The 27,623-nt window shown below is 44.1% G+C and overlaps 2 protein-coding genes and 1 pseudogene across 2 annotated transcripts; 1 reads left to right on the top strand and 2 right to left on the bottom strand.

Annotated features, from left to right (window-relative positions):
* The first annotated feature begins 265 nt into the window (after window positions 1-265).
* LOC147984383 (uncharacterized) lies at window positions 266-3,521 on the top strand (annotated as a pseudogene).
* Window positions 3,522-5,849: 2,328 nt separating this feature from the next.
* On the bottom strand, window positions 5,850-7,139 carry LOC147984382 (uncharacterized). The gene is made up of 4 exons (XM_087541074.1): window positions 7,056-7,139; window positions 6,806-6,952; window positions 6,110-6,304; window positions 5,850-6,026 (listed from the first exon to the last, which is right to left on the bottom strand). The coding sequence occupies exons 1-4, from the start codon at window positions 7,137-7,139 to the stop codon at window positions 5,850-5,852; spliced, it is 603 nt and encodes a 200-aa protein (XP_087397200.1).
* A 3,024-nt stretch (window positions 7,140-10,163) lies between these two features.
* Window positions 10,164-15,456, bottom strand: LOC147984381 (proteasome subunit alpha type-2). Its single transcript, XM_087543524.1, has 11 exons — window positions 15,298-15,456; window positions 14,623-14,699; window positions 13,656-13,720; window positions 13,512-13,558; window positions 12,697-12,772; window positions 12,463-12,530; window positions 11,356-11,425; window positions 11,066-11,151; window positions 10,789-10,851; window positions 10,643-10,708; window positions 10,164-10,431 (listed from the first exon to the last, which is right to left on the bottom strand). The coding sequence occupies exons 1-11, from the start codon at window positions 15,336-15,338 to the stop codon at window positions 10,383-10,385; spliced, it is 708 nt and encodes a 235-aa protein (XP_087399650.1). The 5' UTR covers window positions 15,339-15,456; the 3' UTR covers window positions 10,164-10,382.
* Between the last annotated feature and the right edge of the window lie 12,167 nt (window positions 15,457-27,623).

Below are 27,623 nucleotides of genomic sequence, written 5' to 3'. Positions count from 1 at the left end.
CCAATGCTGCAACTATAAACACCAGCTCCAATGTTATTGAGCAGCAAATCCCTCTAGAAGAAATTGGAGAGCCCAAACTATATCAGATAGATGAAGGAGGAGTGTTGTTCAGTGCAGGAAATGTGCATGTAGCAGCAGCAAGTTCAGAAGCAGCAGAACTGGAGCCAATGCCCATATAGTTTCAAACACAGCATAGCACAAACAATTTGGAGGAGCAACTTGCTTTAGGTTATGTACAGGTGGAAGAAAATCCTATAATCAATTCATGCCCATACAGTTTCAAACACAGCATAGCACAAACAATTTGGAGGAGCAACTTGCTTTAGGTTATGTACAGGTGGAAGAAAATCCTATAATCAATTTAGAGGAGCAAATGGAAATTGAAAAGGTTATGGAGGAGACAAGGAGGAAGGAAATTCAAATGTTTAGGAAGAATAAGAAAAATAAAGAGAAGGACACTTCTTTGAAGAGAAAAGCTGCAGTGATGGATAATGAGGAGGACAGTGATGATGATGATTTGGAAGAATATGGTGATATACTTGCTAGGCTTGAGGAGATGAAAACACAGAGGGAAGATCCACTCCTTCATTTTGAAGGGGACATAGATGTTGAGGAAATATATGAGACAGAGGAGGAGGATGCACTATATGAGCCTGAAAGTGAAGAAGAGGAGGAAGAGGAGGAAGAGGATGAAGAGAGTACTCTGGAGGAAGAGAGTAATCTGGAGCAGGTAGGGCAAGATGGACAGAAGAAGAAAAAGGAGAAGAAACACACAAAGGCCCAACAAGCAGATCACATGCAAGTGTAGAGGAGTTGTTTGAGGAGGACTGGATACCATCTTATGATGAAGACAAGAAACCAATGGACTTGGGTGTGGAAGATGATGATGGTGCAGAGGCATTGGCATATGTTTTGCCCAATGGCAGGAAAAGCAGAGCTAAGAAGATGAAGAAAAGGTTATGGTATGATGAGAATAGAGCTCACCCAGCTGAGCAATTTGTGAAGCATCTTTGCTTCATTGATGTGTACCAGTTCAGGAATGCACTTCAAACAATGCACATTGCACAAAACAGGAACTATGAGTACCATAGAAATTGCAATGACAGGGTTATAGCACAATGCATAGATGAGACATGCCCTTTTTATATAGCAGCTTCTCAGATTGCAAATGAGAAGACTTTTACCATAAGGAAGCAGTATGTGGTGCACACTTGTCCTTCTGTGTCAGAGAACACAAAAGTTACTGCTAAGTGGGTTGCAAAGTTTTGTGAGGAAGCAATCAGAAATGACCCATGCACAACAATCACTACTATAATTAACACTGCAAAGAGCAAGTATGGAGTGGAAATATCAACCCACATGGCATACAGGGCTAAGAAGGCAGCAAAGAATGTTGTGTTAGGAGATCAGAAGGCCCAGTACACCAGGATTAGGGATTATTTGCAGGTTGTGCTAGATACTAATCCAGGTTCAAGGTGTATAGTGACAACAAGACATTTGAGGGAGCATCCAAGCACAAACCCTAGGTTTCATGGATTATTCTATTGCCTAAATGGATGCAAAGAAGGGTTTCTGAGTGGCTGCAGACCATTCATAGGTAATTCCTTGGTATCTAATGTGTGTTTGAATAATGTGTGTTTTCAAATAGTTTGCCTAATGTGTTAACTTGTTATAGGTCTGGATGGATGCTTCATAAAGCTCACTACTGGTCAACAGATCCTTGCTGCTACTGGAAGAGATGGGAACAATAATATATTTTCCCATTGCTTTTGGAATTGTTGATAAGGAGGACACAGATTCCTGGACTTGGTTTCTGTATCAGCTGAAGGTAGCACTAGGTGGCCAATCTGGGAAGTTTGGCAACTACACAATAATTTCTGATAGGCAGAAGGTAATGAAATCCACTTGTGCTAGCGTTCATTTAGTTCTTTCTAGTAGTTACTTGCATTTAGGTGTAGCTACTTTCTGTACACAATCATTTAGTTCTTTCTAGTAGTTACACAATCATTTAGGTGTAGTCACTAAGTTAGATTTACTTAAATTCACACAGGGCCTCCTTAAAGCCATAAACAGAGTCTTTCCCAATTGTCCACAAAGGTTTTGCCTCAGACACATTTACCAGAACTTTCAAAATGCTGGGTTTAGAGGGCCAGAATTGAAGAAATACATGGATGAAGCAAGTTACTCATACACTGAACATGGTTATAATGTTGCAATGGATAAGTTGAAGAGAGAGTGTGAGGCGGCATGGTCTTGGCTTAGTAAAATCCCAAAGCACACTTGGGCCAGACATGCCATGGACACAAATTGCAAAACAGACTTAGTAGTTAACAACTTAAGTGAGGTTTTCAACAAGTGGGTTCTAGATGTCAGGGCTAAGCCAATAAGGACCATGGTTGATGGAATTAGAACAAATTAATGGTCAAGTTTAATACAAATAGAACCAAGACTCAGACTGTCATATGGGAGATTTGTCCAACATATGCAGAGAAATTGGAGGAAGCAAAGAAGTGGTCTAGAAACTACCAATCATTGATGGCTGGCCCCAACCTTTTCCAAGTTACTAGTGAGGAGAGAACATATGTTGTCAACCTAGCACAAAGGACTTGTGGTTGTAATAAGTGGGATATGACAACAGTTCCTTGCAATCATGTTGTTTCTGCTATACACAAGGCTAAGCTTCAGCCAGAAGACTTTGTTCATGATTTCTTCAAAAAACCTATGTACCTGGCAGCTTACAGTCCTATAATATATCATGTACCTGGCCCTGGCATGTGGACAAGGACAGATAGTTTGGACACTGAGGCTCCTATTTTCAAAGAACACAAGGGCAAAGCACAGACTAAGAGGAGAAAGGGCCAATTTGAGAAGCCAGCTCCCAAAGACACTTCAAGAATGGCCTCAATTACCTGCTCCAACTATAAAAAGGTGGGCCATAGGTACACCAATTGCCATGATGCTCTAAAGCCTGCACTTGCTATGAGAAAGAACAAACATCAAGTAACCACTCTACTATGAGAAAGACTAAATTTGTTGTTACTTTGTTGCTTACTAATATTAAACTACTTGTTTCATTGCAGCCAAGCACCAGCTCTTACCCACATGATAGTAGAAGCACACCAGCACCAGCAAGGACTGCAGCCTCTGCTGCTGCCAGTCCAGCTCCAGCAAGGACTGCAGCCTCTGCTGCTGCCACTGCTGGTGGATCATCAAGGAGGGCAACATCTGCTTCCAGTCCAGCTCCAGCAAGGAGGGCAACATCTGCTGCTGCTCCAGCTAGGAGGCAGCCAGCTGCTCCCAAGGGTAAGGCAATAGCTAGTAAATCTTCATCATCTTCTCCCAAGAGTAAGGCACCAACTGCTCCCAAGGGTAAGGCACCAGCAACCAGATCTTCATCAGCTGCTGCAAAGGGACCAAGGTTAGCTTTCATGCCTCCAAGACCAAGTGATGGTTCCCAGAGAGTCAGGAAGCCCAGCAACAGAATGAAGGATTACTTGACTGCCTCTGGTGCAAAATGGTGATGATTTGGTTGTGTTGATGTCTTATCAAACTATGGCATTTTGGTTGTGTTGTGAAACTATGTTGTGTTGTTCTGCTACTCCAGTTATGCTACTCCAGTGTTGATAGTGATTTGGTTATGTTGATTATGTATCAAACTTTGGAATTCTAGTAGTCCGGTGATGCTCAGCTGTTATGATCAATTTGTGTCAAACTATGGCATTCTAGTAGTACTGATGATGCTGTGATACTCTTGATGCTGTGATAGTCTTGATGTTGTGATATTCTTGATGCCTACTTGATGTCTCGACGTCGATAAAAAGCCAAAAACCCATCACTTGGCCTACTTGATGCCTCGACGTCGATAAAAGGCCAAAAACCCGTCACTTGACCCTACTTGATGCCTCGGCGTCGATAACGAGCCAAAAACCCTAACTTGGCCTACTTGATGCCTCAGTGTCGATAAAGGGCCAAAAACCCTAACTTGGCCTACTTGATGCCTCCGCGTCGATAAAAAGCCAAAAACCCTAACTTGGCCTACTTGATGCATCAGCGTCGATAAAGAGCCAAAAACCCTAACTTGGCCTACTTGATGCCTCGACGTCGACAAAAAACCAAAAACCCATCACTTGACCCTACTTGATGCCTCGGCGTCGATAAAGAGCCAAAACCCTAACTTAGCCTACTTGATGCCTCGGCGTCGATAAAAAGCCAAAAACCCTAACTTGGCCTACTTGATGCCTCAGCGTCGATAAAGTGCCAAACACCCTAACTTGGCCTACTTGATGCCTCAGCGTCGATAAAGTGCCAAACACCCTAACTTGGCCTACTTGATGCCTCGGCGTCGATAAAAAGCCAAAAACCCTAACTTGGCCTACTTGATGCCTCGGCGTCGATAAAAAGAAAAAACCCTAACTTGGCCTACTTGATGCCTCGGCGTCGATAAAAAGCCAAAAACCCTAACTTGGCCTACTTGATGCCTCAGCGTCGATAAAGAGCCAAAAACCCTAACTTGGCCTACTTGATGCCTCGGCGTCGATAAAAAACCAAAAACCCTAACTTGGCCTACTTGATGCCTTGGTGTCGATAAAGAGCCAAAAACCCTAACTTGGCCTACTTGATGCCTCAGCGTCGATAAAGAGCCAAAAACCCTAACTTGGCCTACTTGATGCATCGGCGTCGATAAAAAGCCAAAAACCCTAACTTGGCCTACTTGATGCCTCGGTGTCGATAAAAAGCCAAAAACCCTAACTTGGCCTACTTGATGCCTCAGCATCGATAAAGAGCCAAAAACCCTAACTTGGCCTACTTGATGCCTAGGCGTCGATAAAGAGCCAAAAACCCTAACTTGGCCTACTTGATGCCTCTGCGTCGATAAAGAGCCAAAAACCCTAACTTGGCCTACTTGATGCCTCAGCGTCGATAAAGAGCCAAAAACCCTAACTTGGCCTACTTGATGCCTCGGCGTCAATAAAAAGCCAAAAACCCTAACTTGGCCTACTTGATGCCTCGACGTCGATAAAAAGCCAAAAAACCTAACTTGGCCTACTTGATGCATCGGCGTCGATAAAGAGCCAAAAACCCTAACTTGGCCTACTTGATGCCTCAGCGTCGATAAAGAGCCAAAAACCCTAACTTGGCCTACTTGATGCCTCGGTGTCGATAAAAAGCCAAAAACCCTAACTTGGCCTACTTGATGCCTCGGCGTCGATAAAAAACCCAAAACCCTAACTTGGCCTACTTGATGCCTACCCTAACTTGGCCTACTTGATGCCTCGGCGTCGATAAAAAACCAAAAACCCTAACTTGGCCTGCTTGATGCCTCGGCGTCGATAAAAAACCAAAAACCCTAACTTGGCCTACTTGATGCCTCGGCGTCGATAAAAAACCAAAAACCCTAACTTGGCCTACTTGATGCCTCGGCGTCGATAAAAAACCAAAAACCCTAACTTGGCCTACTTGATGCCTCGGCGTTGATAAAAAGCCAAAAACAACCCTAATTGACCCTACTTAACTCAGAATCATCAGTTGAACAGGAACATACTAAAGCAAAAATCATCATTTGCAAACAGATTACTTAAGATAACATTAACCAGCTCTAAATACCACCAAATTCAGCACTAGTTCAAATCCATACATAATCATAGTTTGACATTCAGCACTAGTTCAAATAGCACCACATTCACCACTAGTTCAAATGCAAACATCTTACTTAAGATTACATATCCATAGTTCATGAGTACTCATAGTTAATAGAATTTAAACTACTATCATTACAACAAATGCCAAACCACACCCTGCAAAAGGTCAGCAAATGCCAAATGATATTGCCCATTCTTCTCTTGCACTGCTTATCCATTTATGATGGCCTTGATCCCCTCCAGCTTCACATTGCTCTCTTCAACTGTCTTCTTGAGCTCATCAATGTGGATCTGCAAATTCTTCTTCTCTTCAGCTAGCTTCAACTTCATGTTCCTAATGACAGTACCTTGAGCAGCTGCTATGTTCTTCAAAGTGTCATACTTCTCCTGCAACTTGGTTGTTTCAGCATCTTTCCTTTCTATCACTGCCCTCTGCTCTGGGCATCCATAAGTGCATTGACATCTTCAACCAACTTCTCATAGCTGGCCTGGAGTTTCTTCTTCTCTTGTGTCAGGTCATGAACAGTAAATGAATGCATCAGACATTCCTCATTCCTGTCCATCTTACTCTGTTCATACATAGACCACAACTTGGACAGTGCATTCTCAAGGGTAGTGGGCCAAGATGGATCAATCCATTCTACTAGTCCATAGTTTTTACCTTCCTGGAAAAAGAGTATTAACAAAATGAATTACATAACAGTGACTTGCTTACAATGATAGGCTAGATTACTTTATACTAAAATTTAGATCATGCTCTAAAGTAAACAACCACTAAGTAAACATTGCTGGTGTGCTAATCCATGAATATTCTGTCCTAAAATAAGCTAACATGGCAGATCCAAACTAAAAATGCTGGTCTGCCAACCCATGCATCTACTCTCTTAAAATATGCTAACCTAACAGAGTTAACAAAATGACCTAACTAAAAAATGTTGCCAGAACCAGACTAAACAATGCTGGAAGAGTAAACAATTAATGAATCCACTATCCAAACTTCACAGTATAATACAATGCTTGCTTCCACAGTAAACAATGACTGCATCCACTGTCCTAACCTCACAATATAATACAATGACTGCTTCCACAGTACATATCCATGGTAAACAAATGACATATCTGTTTGGTAAATCCACAACTTCCAATTAGTTCAACTAGAACCATACCTTATCTGCACAACAAAGAAACCTCCTGCCAGTGTGAATCCCTTCGAAAGCAACACGCCTTTCTGCTGCCTTCCCGTTTCCATGGCACAAAACATACATATCTGTCTCAGGGCCCTCGAAATCTGAGTCTTCGGTGCTAGCAGGAACCTGGAGTGCAAAGGAATGACAGAGATTTGGTCCAATGATTGAAAAGAAGCTCATTCCAGAAATCCCCAAATATCAAACCCTAACCCTAACTCTGAGAACTGACCTTAATGGTGCCGTCGTCGGAATCTGAGCTCATGTACTGCCTGGTGTGCTCGCTGCTATCCGACCCATCACTCCACGACACCATGGCGCTGCGGCGGCGGCGCGGCGCTGCGGCGGCGGCGCGGCGCGGCGGCGACGGGTGCAGTGACCAAGAACAGAGAGAGAGCGAGAAGAGAGCGAGCGAGCAGAGTGGAGAAGGAGTAACGATTGGCGCTTTTGACTTCTAGGACCGAACGGCGCCGTCTAACGCCGTCTGCCGGTTGTCGGGACGGCCTGGAGTGCCACGTAGGCGAAAAACGGGCCCCAGTTGTCATAAACTCACTTAACTCAGCCCGATCCGCCGATCAGTGATTTTTACAAAAGAATTACGCTAGACGTGGTGCTTTCTGCAACGATTCTGTATCCTAGTGTTTTTCGCAAACCTAGCCCTCAAAGCTACCAGGTAGTGGGATGATAATTTGTCGTTTTAGAAATAAAATATACATATCCAAAGTTGTCATGTAACAAAACAGAAAAAGAACTACTAATTGCCATGGTGTCAAAAATTTAGTTGACATGCCAACAAAATTGAAGATGACATGGCAAACGCATCTTTAAGTCGCCATGGGAAACACATCATAATTTGCCATTATTATTTCATGGTCAAAATATAAATTGTTGCCACTACAAAAATGCAAACTAATTGCCATGAGTAGGAGTTTACAAGTTGTGCATTCCGTTGAGTGAAAAATGATCGGTGTTGCTTCATACACTATTGAACACGTAGAGCGTCAGGGCAAACCGTGAAAAAACTACAATATAGAAAATGCAGTACCTCTGTTTTCTGCCCCACCTGAAGCTAGCTCCATGTGTTGCATATCCTCCCGAAGTGGACCTGATGCTCCTTGCTTATTTGTGACACCGCTACATGCCATTTGCAGTGGCGGAGCCAGAAACTTAATATAGAGGGGGCCAAACAGATTGCTATAATGTTAGACGGGGCCAAATCAACTAAATCTTGCTAATTGTGTTTGACAAATGGAGGATTAGGAGCATATATAGTTGTATTTGAGAGAGCATAGGGGGGGCTTGGCCCCTACCAGCACCCCCTGCCTCCGCCACTGGCCATTTGCTGATGCTCTCCTTGCACCAGAGCCGCGGGCGGCGGCGAGAGATAGGTGGTGGACTGGTGGGTGGGTGGATGGATTCACCGAAGTGCATGGACTTGGAGAAGAGCAGAGACAAGGATGAGATTTTTTGTTCAAAAGGACCATCTGCCGAGTCAAATTGACAAAAAAGATTATCTCTGAATTTTTTTGACAAAAGAGACCAGTTAGGCCGTGGCGGCAGGCGCGCCAGCCGACATGTGGCACCTGCCGCCATGGGGTGAGGCGGCGAGACCTGCCGCCACTATAGCAGGCGGCAGCCCTGGAATTACCGGCGAGACCAGCTGCTGCAACGAAATTGGATGGGCTGGTGGGCCCTGCCGCCACACACTGTGGTGGCAAGTTTCCAGCAGCAGCTCGGTTGTGTCATTCTACTCTCTGTTTTACTCTTTTTTTCGACAAAGGCTCTCGGTTTTACTTGGTTTAGCAAGTGTGAAAATATGCAAGTTTGACTGAAATTTAAATCAATTTGAAGACCGATTTTGAAGATGTTGCAGTTGAAGAAAAGATAGATCCAAATGAGATCTATCCATTTTTATGTTTTTCGCTTACATGCATGATGGTCTTGTACTTTCCAAATGCTACAAAACACTCCCCAAACTTATTATCACATGCCTAATACAGCAGAGAATATAAAGTTACGACTAATCATACAGTACGAAACCATCATGCATGTGAGCGAAAAACACAAAAATGAATACATCTTACCTTGATCTATCTTTTCTTCGACTACATCATCTTCAAAATCAACCTTTAAATTGATTCAAATCTCAGTCAAACGTGCCTATTTCACACTAGCTAACAACACATGAAGAACAAAGAATAGAACGAGAGAGCTGGCTGCTGCTGCTGCAGACCTGCCGCCACGGTGTGTAGCGGCGAGGCCCATCAACCACAGGCTGTTCCGTTCCAGCAGCAGGCCTCGCCGGATTTCAGTAATTTCAGGGCTGCCATCTGGTGTTGTGGCGGCAGGTCCCGCCGCCTCTTCCCATGGTGGCAGGTGCCACATGTCGCCTGCCGCCATGGCCTAGTTGGTCTTTTTTGTCAACAAAATTCAGAGATAGTCTTTTTTGTTAATTTGACTCGACAGATGGTCTTTTTAGACAAAAAATCTAAGAATGAGACAAAATAGTGAGGTTGACTAACAGCTTCGGGTTAGAGATAACTAGTGGTGGTGGATCAACGGCATCGATGGGGTCGCGCAAAAAAAAAGTTCCGATCAAACGTCAGTTCGTTAACATTATCATACTAGTTTTTTTGGTTGGTAACTACTCGTAAATAATCAGTGTGGCGTTTTGGCACATGGGAGCATATGCTCCTGGATTTTAAAATGTGTTTTAAACATATTTTAAAATATCACAAATTTTGAAAATTTTATTCTCGCGTACATCTCCACATTCTACGTGCATACAAACTCACTTCGTGAAAAACCGACAACTTTTGTGTCACATGCAAAAAAAGACAAAATTTAGTATAAAAAAGGCTTTCCATGACACATTTTTCTTATCTTATTTACACAAGGCGTATAAAATGTCAGTTTTTCACAAAACTTGGCGTGCACACATACAATGTTGAGATGTGTGCGTCAAATTGTGTTTGAAATTTTTTTGACATTTTGAAACATATTTTTCGATGACAGGATGACATGTCATTTATTCATATGTTATCACGTACTCCCTCCGTTCTTTGAACTAAAATCACGACACTTGTTTTGGAATTGAGGAAGTAGTATGTGAGTTACCGAATTATTTGATGAACAGATCGTCAAATGTACAGTACGATTTATTTACGTCGAGGCTCTACCCCCACACCCCAAACCAAATCCAATCGCAGAAAATTCATGGCTTCTGGCGGGAAGGGTTTCAGTAGACGTATTATGCCAATTTGCTACCCAAATTCATATGCTCCGCTTCGATGTTACAGAGAACTGTATCCCAGCAATTCTAGTTTTCGTTAGTGCTTCATTTTGCAAACTGATAATCATATAGACCAGATAAAAAATGGCCACACAAATCCAGAGAAAAGGCCAAACAAAACATAAACCTAACATTAGGTTATATCTTCAATGTCTACAATGTGCATTCACAAGGATTCAAATGCAAGTTACTGGAGCAAATCAGCAAGCTCCATGGAGACTTGCTCGGAAACGTTTCATGTTGAACAGTAAGTTGTCAACCGGCAGCTTACTCCACCTCTTCCAAGAAATCCTTGATCTCCGCTGGAGTTAGAACTCTGCATTTTTGTACGGTTCGTGTTACTAGTCAGAATGTAGACATGAATTTGTAATCTAATCAAACAGCCCTATAATGGCAGTTACAACCAATAAAACGGGAGCATAGAAACACAAACATATTGGACATATACTCAAAACAGCAGGCAAGGTATAATGACATTGCATCTGATAATTATGTTGAAAACAGCATAATTGACTTTGTATACATACTTGAATTCACGGTCAGCTCGAATAACTCCAATTTCAATGTTGTTGGCAGAGATTTGACCTTCATATCTGCGAGTCCAAAAACAGTCAGTACTCAATATAGATACCGAATTGGCGACATACACTATCTACTAGAAAAATGTAGCTACCCTTCTTTCAGAGTCAAAATTGCAGTATGGATGGCATCATCAAGCTCCATATCTTCTGTGTATCTATTAAGTAAAAGTTATGTCAGTTAAACCATATGATCATGGAAAAAGGAACAGAGAAAAAGAACCTTGGCAACATACATGCTGCTTGTATTGATGAACAGATGGAAGATTAAACAGCATATGATGCAATTTATTACGATCATCAGATTAAAAAAAAACACTGAAGCCTTAACAGTGATGAACTAGTGCTAGGATAGATAGATCCTCCATCTACCTTTTCTCAAGAAAAGTCTTCGCATTTGACACATTTTTTCCCATAGCTGATGCTTTCCAGGAGAAGTAAGACCCTGATGGGTCAACCTAAAGAAACAATCAACAATGAGAAATCCAGCAGTTTTATTAGCTTTACCATAACAGTATATGACAGGTGAAATATCAGTCATAAGTAGATGAGTGGTAAACCCAATAATACACATCTGGTGCCTTATTATTAAGATGCGACTGAATCTGGAATAGTGGGAAGGAAAATAGCAAGGTCTTTATCATGTAGTCCTTTGTGCATACCTGATACAACTGCGGGCCATTGTCATCATAACCAGCAATCAACAGTGATACACCAAATGGTCTTACGCCACTGCAGGAATAAGGTTATGAGTACAACATTGTTACATGGTATGTATGAGGAGTAAAATATAGTACTAGTATCACAAAAAAAAAGTATACATTTCTATAAAGTTTGGACTGAACATTTGGCTGTCATACGCAAAAATGTTTGGGTTATCGGTGGTAACTGGTGGCTGCTAGGTCATCAGGGGAGTGGAGATTAATTGGCGAATGGACCGATTAACTGAATCACCCGCTAGTTTTTCCAGGGCACACCAGCATATACCTAGATTATTCTAGGTCCAAGGAGTTCTCGCACTCCTGTGGGGAGACGACGGAGAGATCAGCAGTGGAGGCAACGTCCCGGCGACTTGGGGAGACCTTAAGGCGGACAGGAAATGCAGACTCCAGCGTCTACAGATGGAGTGCAGTGGTGTGGGTGCTCTGTGTGTGTCGCGGGGGGCGGGGGGCGGGGGTTGGTCCCTGCCAACGTCCGGCCGAATCGACCAGGCAGGGGAGCGGGAGCATGCCCCAAATTTCCAAGCCTAGTCGAATTTGGGGTTCGCACTCTAAATATTTGGCCTGCATAGCCCCCCTCAACTAATAAGCGGGAGCATGACCCAAATTTCGAAGCCTAGTAGAATTTGGAGTTCGCACTCTAAATATTTGGCCTGCATAGCCCCCCCCCCCCCCCAGCTTATTAGTTGATATAAAGCAAATGACAAATCTAATATGTATAATTAGTATATATGGAAAATTCAATATATTTCAACTTTTTAACGTGATAGTAGGGCCCACCGGGAATCCTAGGATCCTGGACGGCAACATTACCATATCCACCAGCATATATGTGGCCCCGCAGTCATCTACTTTAAGCCACTAAATGTGAGCCGTCTGATTAGAATGATCGAACAGGCCATAGGCTTTGCTATTGGTATAACTATATACAGAAATTATCAAGCAACTTATTTTTCTAGCAATTTGGGTATAGCAAATGCATGACTGATTTTAACAATTTAACTTCATTAGTAGTATACTAAAAAAAAGGTGTAGAGCATAGTAACATACCCAGATTGAGTGAACTCCTGCATAACAGCAGCAGTCTCTCGGACAAGCTGGGTAACAGGGATGGTTTCCTGCATTTCGAAGTGAACAATAATCAGAAAATATATTTACATGGGAAATAATGACAGAACATGGGTACAGGTGACCCGCACATTATGCATAGCAATTTATTTAAATGACGTCTTTACCAAATGTGGAAGTTTTTTTTAAGTCAAAACCAAACATTCATGAATATACCTTGTACAACCGATAATACTGCTGTGCCTGCTTCCGACTTTTTCTGACAAGAACACGAAAATCTGGACCCATCCCACTGAAAACAATGAATAGGTAAGTGCACATACATGCAACAAGCGACACTTGGGAGATTGGAAGACACACCAAATGTCAGTAACATCGTTGGAAACTGTATTGATGGAGCCACAGTGGCAAGCTCGGAGATGCAATAAACAATTGGGAAAAATGTGGTTATTCTGATTGCTTAGCTGTTGGCAGTTAGCACTACAAGTCTAGCTGTTGATCTCCAGTGTGCACTTCCTTGGTCAAGGAATGCTCTAGATTAATAACTCGCACCAGTGAGTTGACCCTTTTCACATAGTTTGCATGGTAATAACAAACAGAAATTTTATATTACCTTCTTGCACATTCATCATGTTGCCTAAAAAGGGTGGGTTATTCATGCTATCTCTAAGATACTTTACACTGATTGATCTATTAACCAGCTGGTTCCTTGCATACGCTACATGGGTATCTCAAATTTTGCCTTTTCAGGTGAAACACTCAAAGGCAGGAACCTTTCAGATAAATTGTTCAATTTATCCTTCCATATATACATACACCAGCTCATCAGTGATGGAAGTGGGAAAACATGTAGCAGCCCACACAGCAAGACTGGCTCAAACATCATTGAAACTTAAGAACATTAACCAGTATAACATTTAGTTGGGGTAGGGTAATACAGCAACAGAAGTAAATATCTTTACAATAGTTGAAATGAAATTTCTCCAAGATAGGAAATGAATTACAAAATTAAGCAACACTAGAAAAAATACCTGTAGACAACTCCAATATTTGGAGTTAACGACTGAATCTTTTGCACCTAAAAATTTGCAGAAACAGATTAATTAACATTTTTTATATAACAACAAAGGATGACAAGTAGAGAAGAAATTAAAATTGGATAATGGTACACTTACAGATGTTTCGTCCACTAAAATAGAAGGCAGTTTCTTCTCGGTGGCGATAACTACACCATTGGCAGCTACAAACACGACACATATCTCAGAAAGGGAAGTGAAAGGTTGTACTTATGACCATGACCGTGTATGATAGATAGAATAGAACAGTGAAAAGACTTATAAAATACGTGCCATACCCCATACGTATGAAGCTAAAATCCATTCAGTCAATTAGTTTATAATAAAAGAAGGTAGTATATTGGTGCTAACTCATAGCTGTATAATGAATGACAGCAAACATTAAGTTTTCTCACGTGAATGGAAAAACTTGGCAAAAAAACAAGAGATTGCCTTTTAACTTCCACAACACAAACACGACTGCTTGATATGCTGAAAAGCAAACTAACTGGTATGCTGGAAAAGATACTAATAATGTGCAATTTTTGCACCTTTTTGTCATGAATATACGGTTCTAAATCCCACAGGGCCTCGGTGAATAGACATAAGGCCAGTCTAGCAGTAAGCAAAAAAAATTGAACAACTCTTAGGTCGATATAAATCCAACTTTGCAGAGAACGTGCTCTAACAGTTTCCATGGAACATCCAAATACAAGGTGAAAAGAACTCCAAACTTTACAATGGACATGCTACGAATTAAGTAGTTCACAGGTAACATCCAAATACTTCAGAAAATATGTCAAACCAAACATCAATTTCGCACTCATAAGCAGAATCCAGAATGTAGCATAATACAACTTTAAAATGAACATGATCTGCAAACCCGTTGAGATCAAGAAACCAGTAAGGCGTGTGTCTATCAAATGCGTTGAATTATTAACTCTAGTGGTATATCAGTCTTCGTAGACATCAATAAGTTCACCTAAAATCCCAAGTCCTATACATCACTCTCTCAAACTTAGTCTAAAATAAGCATAAGACCACTAATAGCAAAAACTAGGGGACACGATTACTGCACAGAACGCACCTTTGATGCCAAGGGAGGTTTGGCCTGATCCGACCGCTGTGAGTGCATGTTCAATCTGCACCAGCTTCCCCGATGGGCTGAACGAAATCAGGGGAAAAGTCAGATATTCATTGCACCTTTAGTGCAGATACAAATAAGCAAGTCAAGCACATTAGCTATCCAACATGGAGATGAACAACAAGCCACACTAAATATAGGTGCAGAGCAAGAAGCGATAATGCGGAGGGCCAGGAGGGAGAACCATCACGGGAGAACGATGATGCCGGTGTCTCGTTAACCCAGCTTTAGGCGAACGATCGAAATAGAAGAAAAGGAAGACGAAGCAGGAACACCCGGTGGAGACAGCACTGGAGCATAGCAACACTAGAAAACAAGGGAGCAAGGACCGGCAGCCACGACGGCGAGACAGCCTTCCACCGTTGTCCGCTGATCTGTAAGGGCCGGACCGGCCAGCGCCGGATCTGAACAGGGAAGGCGCGGAAGCCAGCACGGAAACGCCATCGGCCGGACAGCGGGGGGGTACCGAGGAGAGGCTTCTGGGAGAGCTCGTTCATGGAGGCGGCGCAACTTCGCCCGCCCTGGGACGGCGCGGGACGAGCACGGAGATGGCTAGCCGAGGTCGAGGAAGACAGAGAAGGGAGAAAGGCCGAGGGGAGAGAGGGAGAGAGAGCAAACCTGAAGGTGGTGAGGGAGAAGGAGTACTGGCTGTCGCCCATGGCTACCTCGTCGGCGTCTTCGGGTTGTTGTGGGAGGAGATCGGATGGAACGAACAAGGCGGCTGCTGAAGGAAAGAGAATAGAGAACCTAAACTGTAGATACACACAGAAAAAAAAGGGTAACTGTACCTGGCGAACGTTCGCTGTAAGGGGTGGCAAGCGAACAATCTTTGCTGGCGAGTAGTTGTATAAAACGAACGGCAGTTTTTAAACAAAAACTACCTTCTCGGAAAAAAACTGCCACCTCTCCCACTCTCTCACAACTAAAACTATCATTGGAACCGTTCGCAAATACCACCCTCCCTGGCGAACGCCCGCCAGCTAAGGATGTTCAAAGAAAGGAAGAGATTCAGATCTGACATTCCTCTCTCGAACTGGGAAAAACGAGTCTTTCCTTGAGCCGAACTTTGAGCGGGGTTGGCTACTTCGCTTCTTACGACCCGCCTGGTATATTAAGAGCATATACAACCACAACTAGCAAAATACGGGCCCCCAAACATTCGAAGAGTGACCAACCATCACATAAAAAAATGATTCCACAACCAATTACCTTAAATTGAAATCATCAAATCCGTACAAAATATATGCAACATAAAAGTAGGATAAATTTGTGCTGGCGACCGTCCTTGTTGGTCCGGCCGTGTTCATGTTCACGGCCAGTTGAGCCCCTTGGAGTGAAGGTGCGGTCGCCGGCGAGGCAGTGTAGGACATGGGACACGGACCGGCTCATGGAACTCGAGGAGCCGTCGTGTCCCATGCCCTACTCTCCCTTTTGAAGTCTGCAATCTGTGTGTCACTGGTGGACGTGAGATCGATGATAGACGTGGCGGGGGGTTGACGGACCCGGGGGCGTGTGAATCCGCCTCCGCGGCCTTGACCGCAAGACCTTCCGGGGCCATCCCGCTTGGTGCCTTGCACAACGGGCACACCCCGTGTCCGTAGCGTGCGACTCCGCCTCCGCGGCCATTTGCGCTCAGTGCCTTGCAGGTGGGCATGCCTCGCATCCAAAGCGTGCTTCCCATACACCACGTCGGCGTTTACCTCTGGCTCAGAGCCCGACCCCACGGGGATGGCGTGCCACCGAATGGGTCATATCGGGGTTCGGGCGCCAGACGAACTACACCGCGTCCAGGGAGGCAATGGTGCATCGCCTGCCGGGCAGCCTGCCCCACGCGTGTGAGGCTGTAAGTGCATCTAGTGCCACCCCTAGTTGGTTTTGGAGTATTGACGACAAAACTAATTGAGGGACTATTGTGTTTGTGAGAATTGCAGGATAACACAGGTAGAAATCCCTTATTGATTCGGTTTTCCTATCAGAGATGACCCCTAAAAATGTATGAAGACATTGAAGTCAAAGGTGGTATGTGAAGACATTCACCTTGAAGACTATGACAAGAGAAGACATCGCATGAAGACTATGGAGCGCGAAGACTTAGATCTTTCGTAGTTCTTTTTCTTCTTTGTTGAGTCATAGGAACCACCGTACTGTTAAGTGGGGTCCAAGAAAACCAGTCAGAATGACTAAAGTGATGCTTAACCAAAATTCTATGTCTTCGAGTGAAGACTATGAGAGCGAATCTTGTTCAGAGTTGGACAAGTCAGCTTTGCTTGTAGCCCAAGTAAAGTTGTCGTGTGTGTTTGAAATCTGACCGTTGGAACACGTGTCAGTTCCTTAGTGACCCAGGGTCATTTCGGACAAATCAGGTCGGGTTGCCTAGTGGCTATAAATAGCCCACCCCCTACAACCATAAAGGGTTGGCTGCTGAGAGTTAAAGTACGGCTTTTGTCGTTTGAGAGCAACCCACCTCGAAGCCTTTGAGAGAGAATTCCTTGAGAGGATAAAGCCCTAACCACCCAGAGCCAAAGAGTGTTAGGCATCACTTAAGTCTTCTTGTCTGTGTGATCTGAAGACTTATTACACTTGAGGACTGTGAATCCTCCAGCCGGTTAGGAGTCGCGTTCTGAGCATCCAAGAGTCATTGTGGATCGCCAGTGAACGAAGTCTGTGAAGGTTTGGAAGTCTACCTTGAAGACTTACCAGAGTAATTGGGCGAGGACTGGGTGTCCTTAGCTCAAGGGGAATAAGGTGAAGACGAGGTCTTCTGAGTTGAATCCCAGCCTCCCTAACCAGACGTACAGTTGTCACAGCAACTGAAACTGGTCCAACAAATCATTGTCTTCAACGAGTCACTGGTTTCATCCTTCCCTTCCCTTTACTTACTGTTGGTTCTTGTGAAGTCATTGTACGATAGCATCACCATTCGACTTCACTAAGTGATTACGTGTACTGATTGGCTTCTCAACATCTTCCTACATGATCCTTACTGCCTAGCTGCTATTGTCATTGTGCTTTCACTTTATTGAATACATGACTATGGTTTGCCTAGTGTAGTCTACCTTCCGCTGCATGATAATAGGTTTATTTCTATCGTTTGTCTTCGAAACTTACATGTTTTGAAGACTTTCATAAAAATCGCCTATTCACCCCCCCTCTAGTCGATCACTAGCACTTTTAATTGGTATCAGAATAAGGTACTCCCTTGTTCTGTGTGATTCGGTTTAACCACCTGGAGTTTTAGCTATGTCGACTGCAGGGATAATTAAAGTCTCCGTTGCATGCCCCGTCTTCGATGGAACTGAATATCCCTACTGGAAGAATAAGATGTGCATGCATCTTGAAGCCATTGATGTCGACCTATGGTATGTCGTCAAGAACGGCGTTCCCAAGGCTGGATAAGGTGTCACTGCCGCTGATGTCAAGAAGTTCGTTCAACTGGACTCTACTGCCAAGAATATCATCTGTGGTCATCTGATCAAAGGACAGTATGGCCGCGTGAGTGCTTTGGAAACATCTAAACTAGTCTGGGACTGGCTATCCAAGGTCAACGAAGGCGTCTCAACCCAGAGAGATCAGAGAATCAATGTCCTTCGCAACCTCTTCAACCGCTTCAAGAGAAATGACAATGAGAATGTCCAGCTCACATTTGATCGACTCACTGACATCACAAATGAACTTCAAGCCCTCGGCGCTACTGAGATCACCAAGCATGAAGTCATCAAGACACTCCTGAGATCACTTGACAGTTCGTTTGACACCCTAGCCCTGATGATTCAAGAACGTCCTGATTTCAAGACACTCGATCCGTCTGACATACTTGAGAGGCTCAACACACACGAGTTTCAGCTTTCTGAGAAAAGAGACATCTACGGTCCCAACTATGGGCGAACTCGTGCCTTGAAGGCAAAGGCTGTCTCCTCATCTGAAGAAGAATCTGACAACAGTTCTGATGATCCTGAAGACATTGGAAGGGAGCTTGTTATGCTTGTGAAGAAGTTCCAAAAATTCACCAAGAAGAAAGGCCTCAGAAAGTCTTCACGATCAAGCTCAAGGAATGATGAAGCTTCTGCTCATGACTACAAGAAGAGAACATGTCACAAGTGCAAGAAACCTGGCCACTACATCTCTGAGTGTCCACAGTGGGACAATGAGAACAAGAACAAGAAGAAGAGCAAGGAGTATGACTCTGACGACAAGAAGAAGAAGAAGAAATACTCAAAATCTTCTTCCAAGTCTTCCTCCAAGTCTTCATCACACAAGAAGAGCTCATCTGGTAAGGCACGTGCGTTTGTTGGCAAGGAAATGGACTCTGAGGATGAGTCCGCTTCTGAGGAGGCGGAGGTGGAGTCTGAGGAGGAGTCTGATTCTGGCATTGCAAGTCTGGCTACAGCATACGTTGCCAAGTCCATCTTCAACACTGAAGAAAATGACTTCATCACCGACACCGATGCAAATGACAAGGACTACTCTGCTCCTTCCTACTACTTCATGGCACGTGGTGCCAAGGTAAACACATGCACTACTCACTATCAAACATCTAGTGACGATGACTCTGATTGTGGTTCCAAACCCAGCTACAAAACACTTGCTAAAATTGCAACTGAACAACAGAAAACCATGGAACACATTCAAAAACTGTTAGACAAAAGCGATGATCTGTTAGACGCTGAAATGACTCGATCTCAGTCCTTAATTGAAGACATAAAAAATCTTCACGTTAAGTATGAGGAACTTGAAAGTCGTCATGAAACGCTCTCAACAGCTCATGAAAGGCTTTCCTATGATTATCTTCAAAGGAAGCAAGATCTTGAGAAATTGAGAGCGGCTCATGAAGATCTTCAAAAAGAAAACAAGTCACTTCGCGCCGAACAGATCAGTTCAGCTCAGGAAGGATTTGAACCACCATGTCTTAAATGCATTGAGCGTGATAACACTACTTCTGTTGTTGAATGTTCTACTGCTGCTACTGTTGTAATATCTTCAACTGTTGATGTGGAAACTAACCCCTCTGCTGAGGACACCACTGCTATTGCTGATGAGAATGCTAGGTTGAAGACACTGCTTGAAATAGGGATGTACAAAAGTCTCAAAGGGCATCAGACACTATGTGATGTCCTCAAAAGGCAGATCCTGAACCGAAACCCTAGGAAAGAGGGTGTTGGGTTCGTAAGGAAAATGAATGCTGATGGCTCTTACTGGAAACCTGAGCAGTACCCCAAAACCACATGGGTTGCTGCAATGGAACCTTCAGCAGATCCATCCACTCTATCTGGCTTCACTTGTGCTAACCCCATTGTTATTGATGAATCCTTTGATGCAAACTATAAACTGTTTAAGAATTAGAATGATGAAGTGTTTGCCAGGTATATTGGTACTAACTGCAGGAATGGACCGCCTATGAAGAAGATCTGGGTGCCGAAAAGGTGTTTGGAGAATCTTCCTGTGAATGTTATCATGACACCACAGGTGAAGAAGACAAACCCCAGACCACAGGCTTCATACGGTCCAAAGGCTTCATACAGACAGAGGACTCACCTGAGTCACACTAACGCAAATGTTTTGCAGGGAAGACATACTCAGGCCTATGAATATGAGCGCGGTTCATCAAACCGCCATGTTCATAAGACCAAGAACTATTCTGCTTATTCTTATGAATACTATTGTCCACCTGCAAGACTTTTTGCTAGGGCTCCAAAGCCAAAGTTCTCAGATGCTGCACTTAAACTTATTGCTTCGAAGCCACCCCTGAAGATGTGGGTGGCTAAGAAAGCTTAACTCTCTTTTGCAGGGAAAGGTCTCCAGCCGAAAACCAAAATCGTCTGACACTATTGCTGGGGACCTTAAACATCTTGTAGGGCGCAAGATCAAATGCCCAAATGGTCTTACTATGTACTTTGTTTCTGAATCGCTTGCAACTTGCCCTATCAGTCCTAATCTCGATCTAAGCTTTAATATCCACTAGTTCGTCAAATGTTTTTGCTTCACAATTCTCTTCGTGAAGCCTATCCCCCTAACTGCACTGTAGGGTACGACACCAACTGCTTCAGAATGGATTATTGATAGTGGGTGTACAAATCACATGACTGGCAAGCGAAGCCTTTTCATGGACTCAACTTTACGTCCATCAGACAAAAGTCACATCACATTTGCTGACACTGGTAAAAGCAAGGTATTGGGTCTAGGTAGAGTTGCAATCTCAAAGGATCAACACATGGATAAAGTCATGCTTGTTGAATCCCTTGGTTTCAACTTAATGTCTGTCTCAATGCTCTATGATTTAAACATGATTGTGATGTTTGGAAAATATCGTTGCCTTGTACTAATGGAATCTGACAAGTCTCTAGTGTTTGAAGGGTATCGAAAAGATGATTTGTATGTTGTAGATTTCTCAGCAGGACCACAACTTGCAGTATGTCTTCTAGCAAAAGCTTCAGAATGCTGGCTCTGGCATCGAAGGCTAGGGCATGCTGGCATGAGGAACCTCCACACCCTTGCAAGGAAGAAGCATGTCATAGGCATCGAGGGCGTCAATTTCAAGAAGGATCACTTATGCAGTGCCTATGAAGCAGGAAAGATGACGAGGGCCAAGCATCCCTCGAAGACAATCATGACAACGACTCAACCCTTCGAACTACTACACATGGATCTTTTTGGTCCCACTCATTACTCAACTCTTACTACTACTGCTTGTCTCTATGGCTTTGTCATTGTTGATGATTATTCAAGATATACTTGGGTGCATATAATCCTTTACAAGACTGAAGTGCAGGATGTCTTCAGATGCTTCGCCAATCGAGCAATGAACAACTATGGCGCCAAGATAAAGCACATCAGAAGTGACAATGACACTGAATTCAAGAACATTGGCCTAGATACATATCTTGATACTTTGGGCATCACACACGAATTCTCAGCTCCGTACACGCCACAGCAGAATGGCGTCGTCGAACACAAGAACAGAACACTTATTGAGATGGCTCGGACGATGCTTGATGAATACAAGACTCCAAGAAAATTCTGGCCTGAAGCCATTGACACTGCATGCCATATCATCAACCGTGTTTATCTTCACAAGCTTCTGAACAAGACATCCTATGAGCTCCTTACTGGCAAGAAGCCAAATGTCAGTTACTTCAGAGTATTTGGCGCCAAGTGCTGGATCAAGGATCCACATGACACTTCAAAATTTGCACCAAAAGCACATGAGGGTTTTATGCTTGGATATGGAAAGGATTCGCACTCCTACAGAGTCTTCAATCTCTTTCATTACAAAGTGGTTGAAACAGTGGATGTGCAGTTCGATGAAACTAACGGCTCACAAAGAGAGCACTTGCCACATGTGCTAGATGAAGTTCCATCCAGTGAATCAATCAAACTTATGGGAACTGGACAAATCATACCTTATGAAGCTCAACCTGAAGAAGAACTTATCATCTCCGCACCTGATCAACCTGAAGACAATCCCTCTAACAATGAAAATGATCGGCAAGAGCAAAATCTTCGTCCTGTACATCCTCGTGTTGCAAATGAAGTGCAGATTGAGAGAATAATCGATAGCATCAATGCACCAGGTCCACTCACTCATTCAAGGGCAACACAGCTAGCAAATTTCTGTGGGCACTTCGCATTCGTCTCAATAACAGAACCCAAGAAAGTTGAAGAAGTCTTCATGGAACCTGAATGGATTCAAGCTATGCAAGAATAGCTTCAATAGTTTGAGCTGAATAATGTATAGGAACTGGTTAAGCATCCTGATCCTCGGAAGCACAATATAATAGGCAGCAAATGGATATATCGCAACAAGCAAGATGAGAATGGTCAAGTTGTCAGAAACAAAGCTCGTCTCATTGCTCAAGGATACACTCAAGTTGAAGGGATTGACTTCGATGAAAGATTTGCTCCTGTGGCTATACTTGAAGCTATACGCATACTGCTGGCCTATGCAAATCATCATAACATACTTCTATATCAAATGGATGTGAAGAGCGCTTTTCTCTATGGCAAGATTGAAGAAGAAGTGTATGTTGCACAACCGCCTGGCTTTGAAGATCCAAAACATCCTGACATGGTATACAAGCTCAACAAGGCACTGTATGGCCTCAAACAAGCCCCTCGGGCTTGGTATGACACACTCAAAGACTTCCTGAAGAGCAAAGGCTTCAAATCTGGTTCCCTCGACCCCACTCTCTTCACGAAGACATATGATGGTGAACTGTTTGTGTGCCAAATATATGTGGATGACATTATCTTCGGCTGCACCAATCAGAAATACGGTGAAGAGTTTGGATATATGATGCAAGAGCAATATCAGATTTCCATGATGGGTGAGCTGAAGTTCTTACTTGGTCTTCAAATACGTCAGCAACGCAACGACATCTTTATATCTCAAGAGAAGTATCTCAAAGATTGCCTGAAGAAGTTTGGTATGCAAGACTGCAAAGGCTTCACGACACCAATGCCAGCCAAACATCATCTAGGTCCCGACGACAATGGTAAAGAGTTCGATCAAAAGGTATACCGCTCCATGATTGGTTCTTTACTTTATCTATGTGCATCTAGGCCAGAGATTATGCTTAGTGTTTTCATGTGTGCTCGATTCCAAGCGGCACCAAAGGAATTGCATCACTTAGCTGTGAAGCGAATTCTTCGATATTTGGCTTACACCCCAACTCTAGGATTATGGTATCCAAAGGGCTCGGAGTTTGATCTGGTTGGATTCTCGGATGCTGATTATGCTGGTGACAAGGTGGATCTCAAGTCTACATCAGGCACATGTCATTTTCTGGGACGATCACTTGTATGTTGGTCTTCAAAGAAGCAGAACTGTGTATCTCTCTCCACTGCTGAATCTGAATACATTGCTGCTGGATCTTGCTGCGCTCAACTTCTGTGGATGAAGCAAACACTCAAAGACTATGGCATTCATATGAAGCAAGTGCCACTCTACTGCGACAACGAAAGCGCCATCAAGATTGCCAACAACCCAGTTCAGCACTCAAAGACAAAGCACATTGAAATTCGTCATCACTTTCTCAGAGATCATGTTGTGAAGGAAGATATTGATATCATACACGTCAACACTGAAGAGCAATTGGCAGATATCTTCACCAAGCCCTTGGATGAGAAGAGATTTTGCAAGTTACGGTGTGAGCTAAATATCTTGGAATCCTCAAATGTCCTGTGATCAGGCACACATCCTAACACTTATGCATATTGATGACTTAGATGTGCAACACACGAAGTAAAGTATATCTTCAATCAATGAAGACATACACTCTAAGTGTGAATACATTAATGTGGAATTTGACTTCAGAGCGCCACGATAATTGTGCGCCGTGTCTGGGTCTAATACTTCCTATACGGTGGGTAACGCCACCACAAAATTCGTCTGTTTGAAGTGTTTACCCATGGTGTTACATTTGCTGTGTCTTCACATTTGGTTTGGCTTCAATCTCAACATGTCTTCATGATTATCTTCATTATGTTGATCATATATATATATATATATATATATGTACTAGTGTTCTGTCCTCTACAGCATTCACTTATAGCTATGTCTTCTTGTTGAATCTTTTGAACTAAGTGAATGTGATCGGACCCTAACCTCTCTATGCTTTCTATCTCAAACTCTATCTCTCCAAATCATATGCATTCTATTGAAACTGTCGCATGTCTTCTCTGCGTCCTTGTCAGCAGAAGATACAGAGACAAACATTAAGTCCGTTTTCAATGCTAATTCCTTCACCTGAAACCCGGAGAAGTGGGAAGGACCACCCGACAATCCAGGCGTGCGTGGGAACGTGGAACAACCTCCGATATGTTGCATGATGGCCACATGTTCTTCAGATGTGAATCGCCAGGGGCACCTGTGTAATAACACTGTGCCGTCCCTGTCCCTATAAATACACGCCTCACCACAGTCATTATCCTTTCTTCCACTCTCGCACGAACCCTAGCGCCACCGCTAGCCCTCGATGACGCCGGCGACGAAGCGCTTAGCTGCCGCGACCTCTCCGACGCCGTCTTCACGCCGGCCGCGGACATCGTCTTCTCCGTCGCCGCCGTAGGTGTCCTCCGTCGCCAAGTTAGGGCACGGACGATCGAACTTCTCGGCCTCCTCTTCCACTCCGTCTAGCAGTTCTTGGTGTGGTAAATAAAACTTCCTTTTACGGCCCCCTTTGATCCTATAGATTCGTCACTTTCTACCACAAGCAGTTTCTGTTCACACATGTTGGATCTATTTCATACTGCATCTCATATTATGCCTAGTATGTTCACTTATGCTTCACAAAGTAGTTAGATTCCTCACTTGTACTGATCTGTGGATTCGTACAAATCTGGAACCAACTCCTTATCTATGAGTGAATGTCTTCGCACGATGAGGTCAATGTCTTCTAAACTGATTTATCTTCAAAATCTTCTGAGAATGCATATGACCTCTTCCCCCTCCCTCTCATCTTAATGCTGTCACAGGTACATGTCCGTGGGAGAATCCCTTGGTTCTCATAGTCTGCATTCATTTGCAGAATTCTTACAACATCATATAAATTCTCCCGAAGCCAGTTCTTGTTTGTCCAGCAAGCGAAAGCCCTTGAAGCCTTTGAACGTATTGAAGCCATTCAGTTTAAAGTTCATGGCTGCAGAGAAATCAGCAAGGAAGGGTGGCAGAAAGCGTCGAGGTGAAACATCAAGAGATCTGCCCGATGACCTCTCAGAACTGTACAAGACAGATCCAGAAGAGGATTACAATCAGCGCAAGACATGAATCCAATGGATTCGACGATATTGGGCAGAACAGTGGTTCAAGTACAGGTTTGTGACAAAGGAATATGCTGAGAAGAATGCCATCAAGCGACCATGGGGAGACATCCTATACAGAAATCTTCAACCCAGGTCCAGAGATGAAGCCATTGAACAAGGCTTCTATCCCTGCATGGTCCGTGGACCACAGCCTGCGGATGCTGACCCATCATCATTGCTATGGTGTCGTGACGACAATCTGTTCAAGCGCAACTTCCAGTTTGCCCAGAATTTGGCGAAGCAGAACAAGAAGTCATTGGGACTAGACTTCAACCCTGGTCCCTCTGCTCCCCGTGCTGACGGCACACGTGATGCAGAACCCAATGTCATCGGTCCGTTCTACAACCTGGATGGCCTCATCACTCGCATCTTAGTTCAAGGTGCCAAAGTGGATCATTCTGATGATGATGCTGACACTGATGAAGCCCTAGCTCCTACTCCAAAGCCGCAGAAGCCAAAGCAGCCTAAAGCTTCAAAGCCTGACTCAGCACCAAAAATCTCACGGGCGAAGCCACTGGCTACTGCACCTCCTAAAGACAGTGTGCAGTCTGAAGATTTGTCACGCATCTCCAAGCCCTCGAAAGTCAAGATGCCTCTGCCACACACCAGCCAAGAACTGACTACTGCTGCTATTCTGCGCAACAATGCCATTGATCTGTCCAGTGATGAAGATCTTGCAGATGATGCTCTTGAGCAACTGATCAAGAGCAAAGAAGAAACAGAAATCTTCAACAATTTGCCTCTCTTTGACGTGGCAATCATCCACGACTTCATCGATGAGTGGTTTGACACGCCCAACCTCATCTTTGAAGACCTGCAACTTCCCATTGGCCTCAGTGTCGCCTTCCATGGCGCCATTGCTTCAGAGCTAGCTCAGCGCATCGTCGAACTGAAGCAAAAGATTGACTTTGAGAAAGCTCAGTTCAAGAAGCATATGGCCAAGCTCAGCGTGCAAGAGGTCAAGAACTTCAAGATCATGTTGCACGAGCTCAAAGAAGCCTTTCTCAAGAAGCATGAAGAAGCTCAAGGTTCTCGTGAGCGCATGAAGAGCCTGACTGACAAGTGTGTGCAAGCCTACAATGAGGCTGAGAAGCGCAAGGCCCTTGGGCGTCCTGGCATCGACCCCAGGATGGCTGCAAAGAAGAAGAAGAAGCCTGATATGGCCGAACCCGACGCACCAAGGCAGGAAGCACATCCCATTGTCTTCCCAACCAGCATGACTGGCTCGAAGCCAAAAGCCAGGTCTACCGCTTCAGAACTGAAGAAGACGAGGACTGCTGAGGCTGAAGCCAGAAAGAGGAAACATCCTGAAGCCTCTGCTGCTGCTCCCTCCAAGAAGAAGCGCAAGACCAAGAAGGATCCGACTGCTCCCACAGAGCCCTTAGTTGTTGAACCTATCTCCATGGTTCGCCCTACCGCTGAACATCAAGAGCGCCAACTGACTGTCCATGAGCCTGCTTCCACAAAGGCTCATGAAGCTGAAGACATTCCAGCAGCTGATCCCACCGCTGCTGAAGACATTGGTCACCATGACAATGTTGACGATGATGTAGTTCTTCCTCAGATCGAGCACCAACAGGTATCATCGCTTGTGCTTACACACAGCGAACTCATCAACATTGGTCGTCCTCTGACGCCAATTGCTCAGGATGCATCATGGGCTGATCACCCACAACAACAAGTCACACCACCCCGGCAAGAAGAGGAAGATGACTTTGAGGCCCAGCCAACTCCATCTCCAAAGGCATCGCCAGCGTTACGCAGGCTTCGCAAAGGACCAATGTCTCAAGTCTCTGAGTCTGAGGCTAAAGCTGCTGAAGACATTCTGGCTGCATCAGTCGATGACACCCAAGAAGAAGAACATGTCCCTACTCCCCCAACTACTGAAGAAGCTGTTCTCGAGGAGAACGTATCTGTGCCCGACCCTCCAGCTCATCAAGTGGAGGTAGAAAATCTTGAGGCTGCCAACACCAACACGAATGAAGCCACTGACGTTGTCATGGCTGAAGCAAATGTGGAGCCTACACCAACCCATGAACCAGAAGTTAGCGAAGCCAATGATGCTACTGCTCCTGTTCCTGCGCCTGCTGCTGGTCCTCAGTTTGACTATCATATTGAGCATACGCCTCAGGTACAGAAGCCAATGC

This window comes from Triticum urartu, chromosome 2A (genome assembly GCF_056163025.1).
Source record: "Triticum urartu cultivar PI428250 chromosome 2A, HENAU_Tu73, whole genome shotgun sequence".
NCBI classification, from domain to species: domain Eukaryota; kingdom Viridiplantae; phylum Streptophyta; class Magnoliopsida; order Poales; family Poaceae; genus Triticum; species Triticum urartu.
Note: the sequence above shows the minus strand (reverse complement) of the source record. Positions and strands in the feature narration are given on the sequence as shown.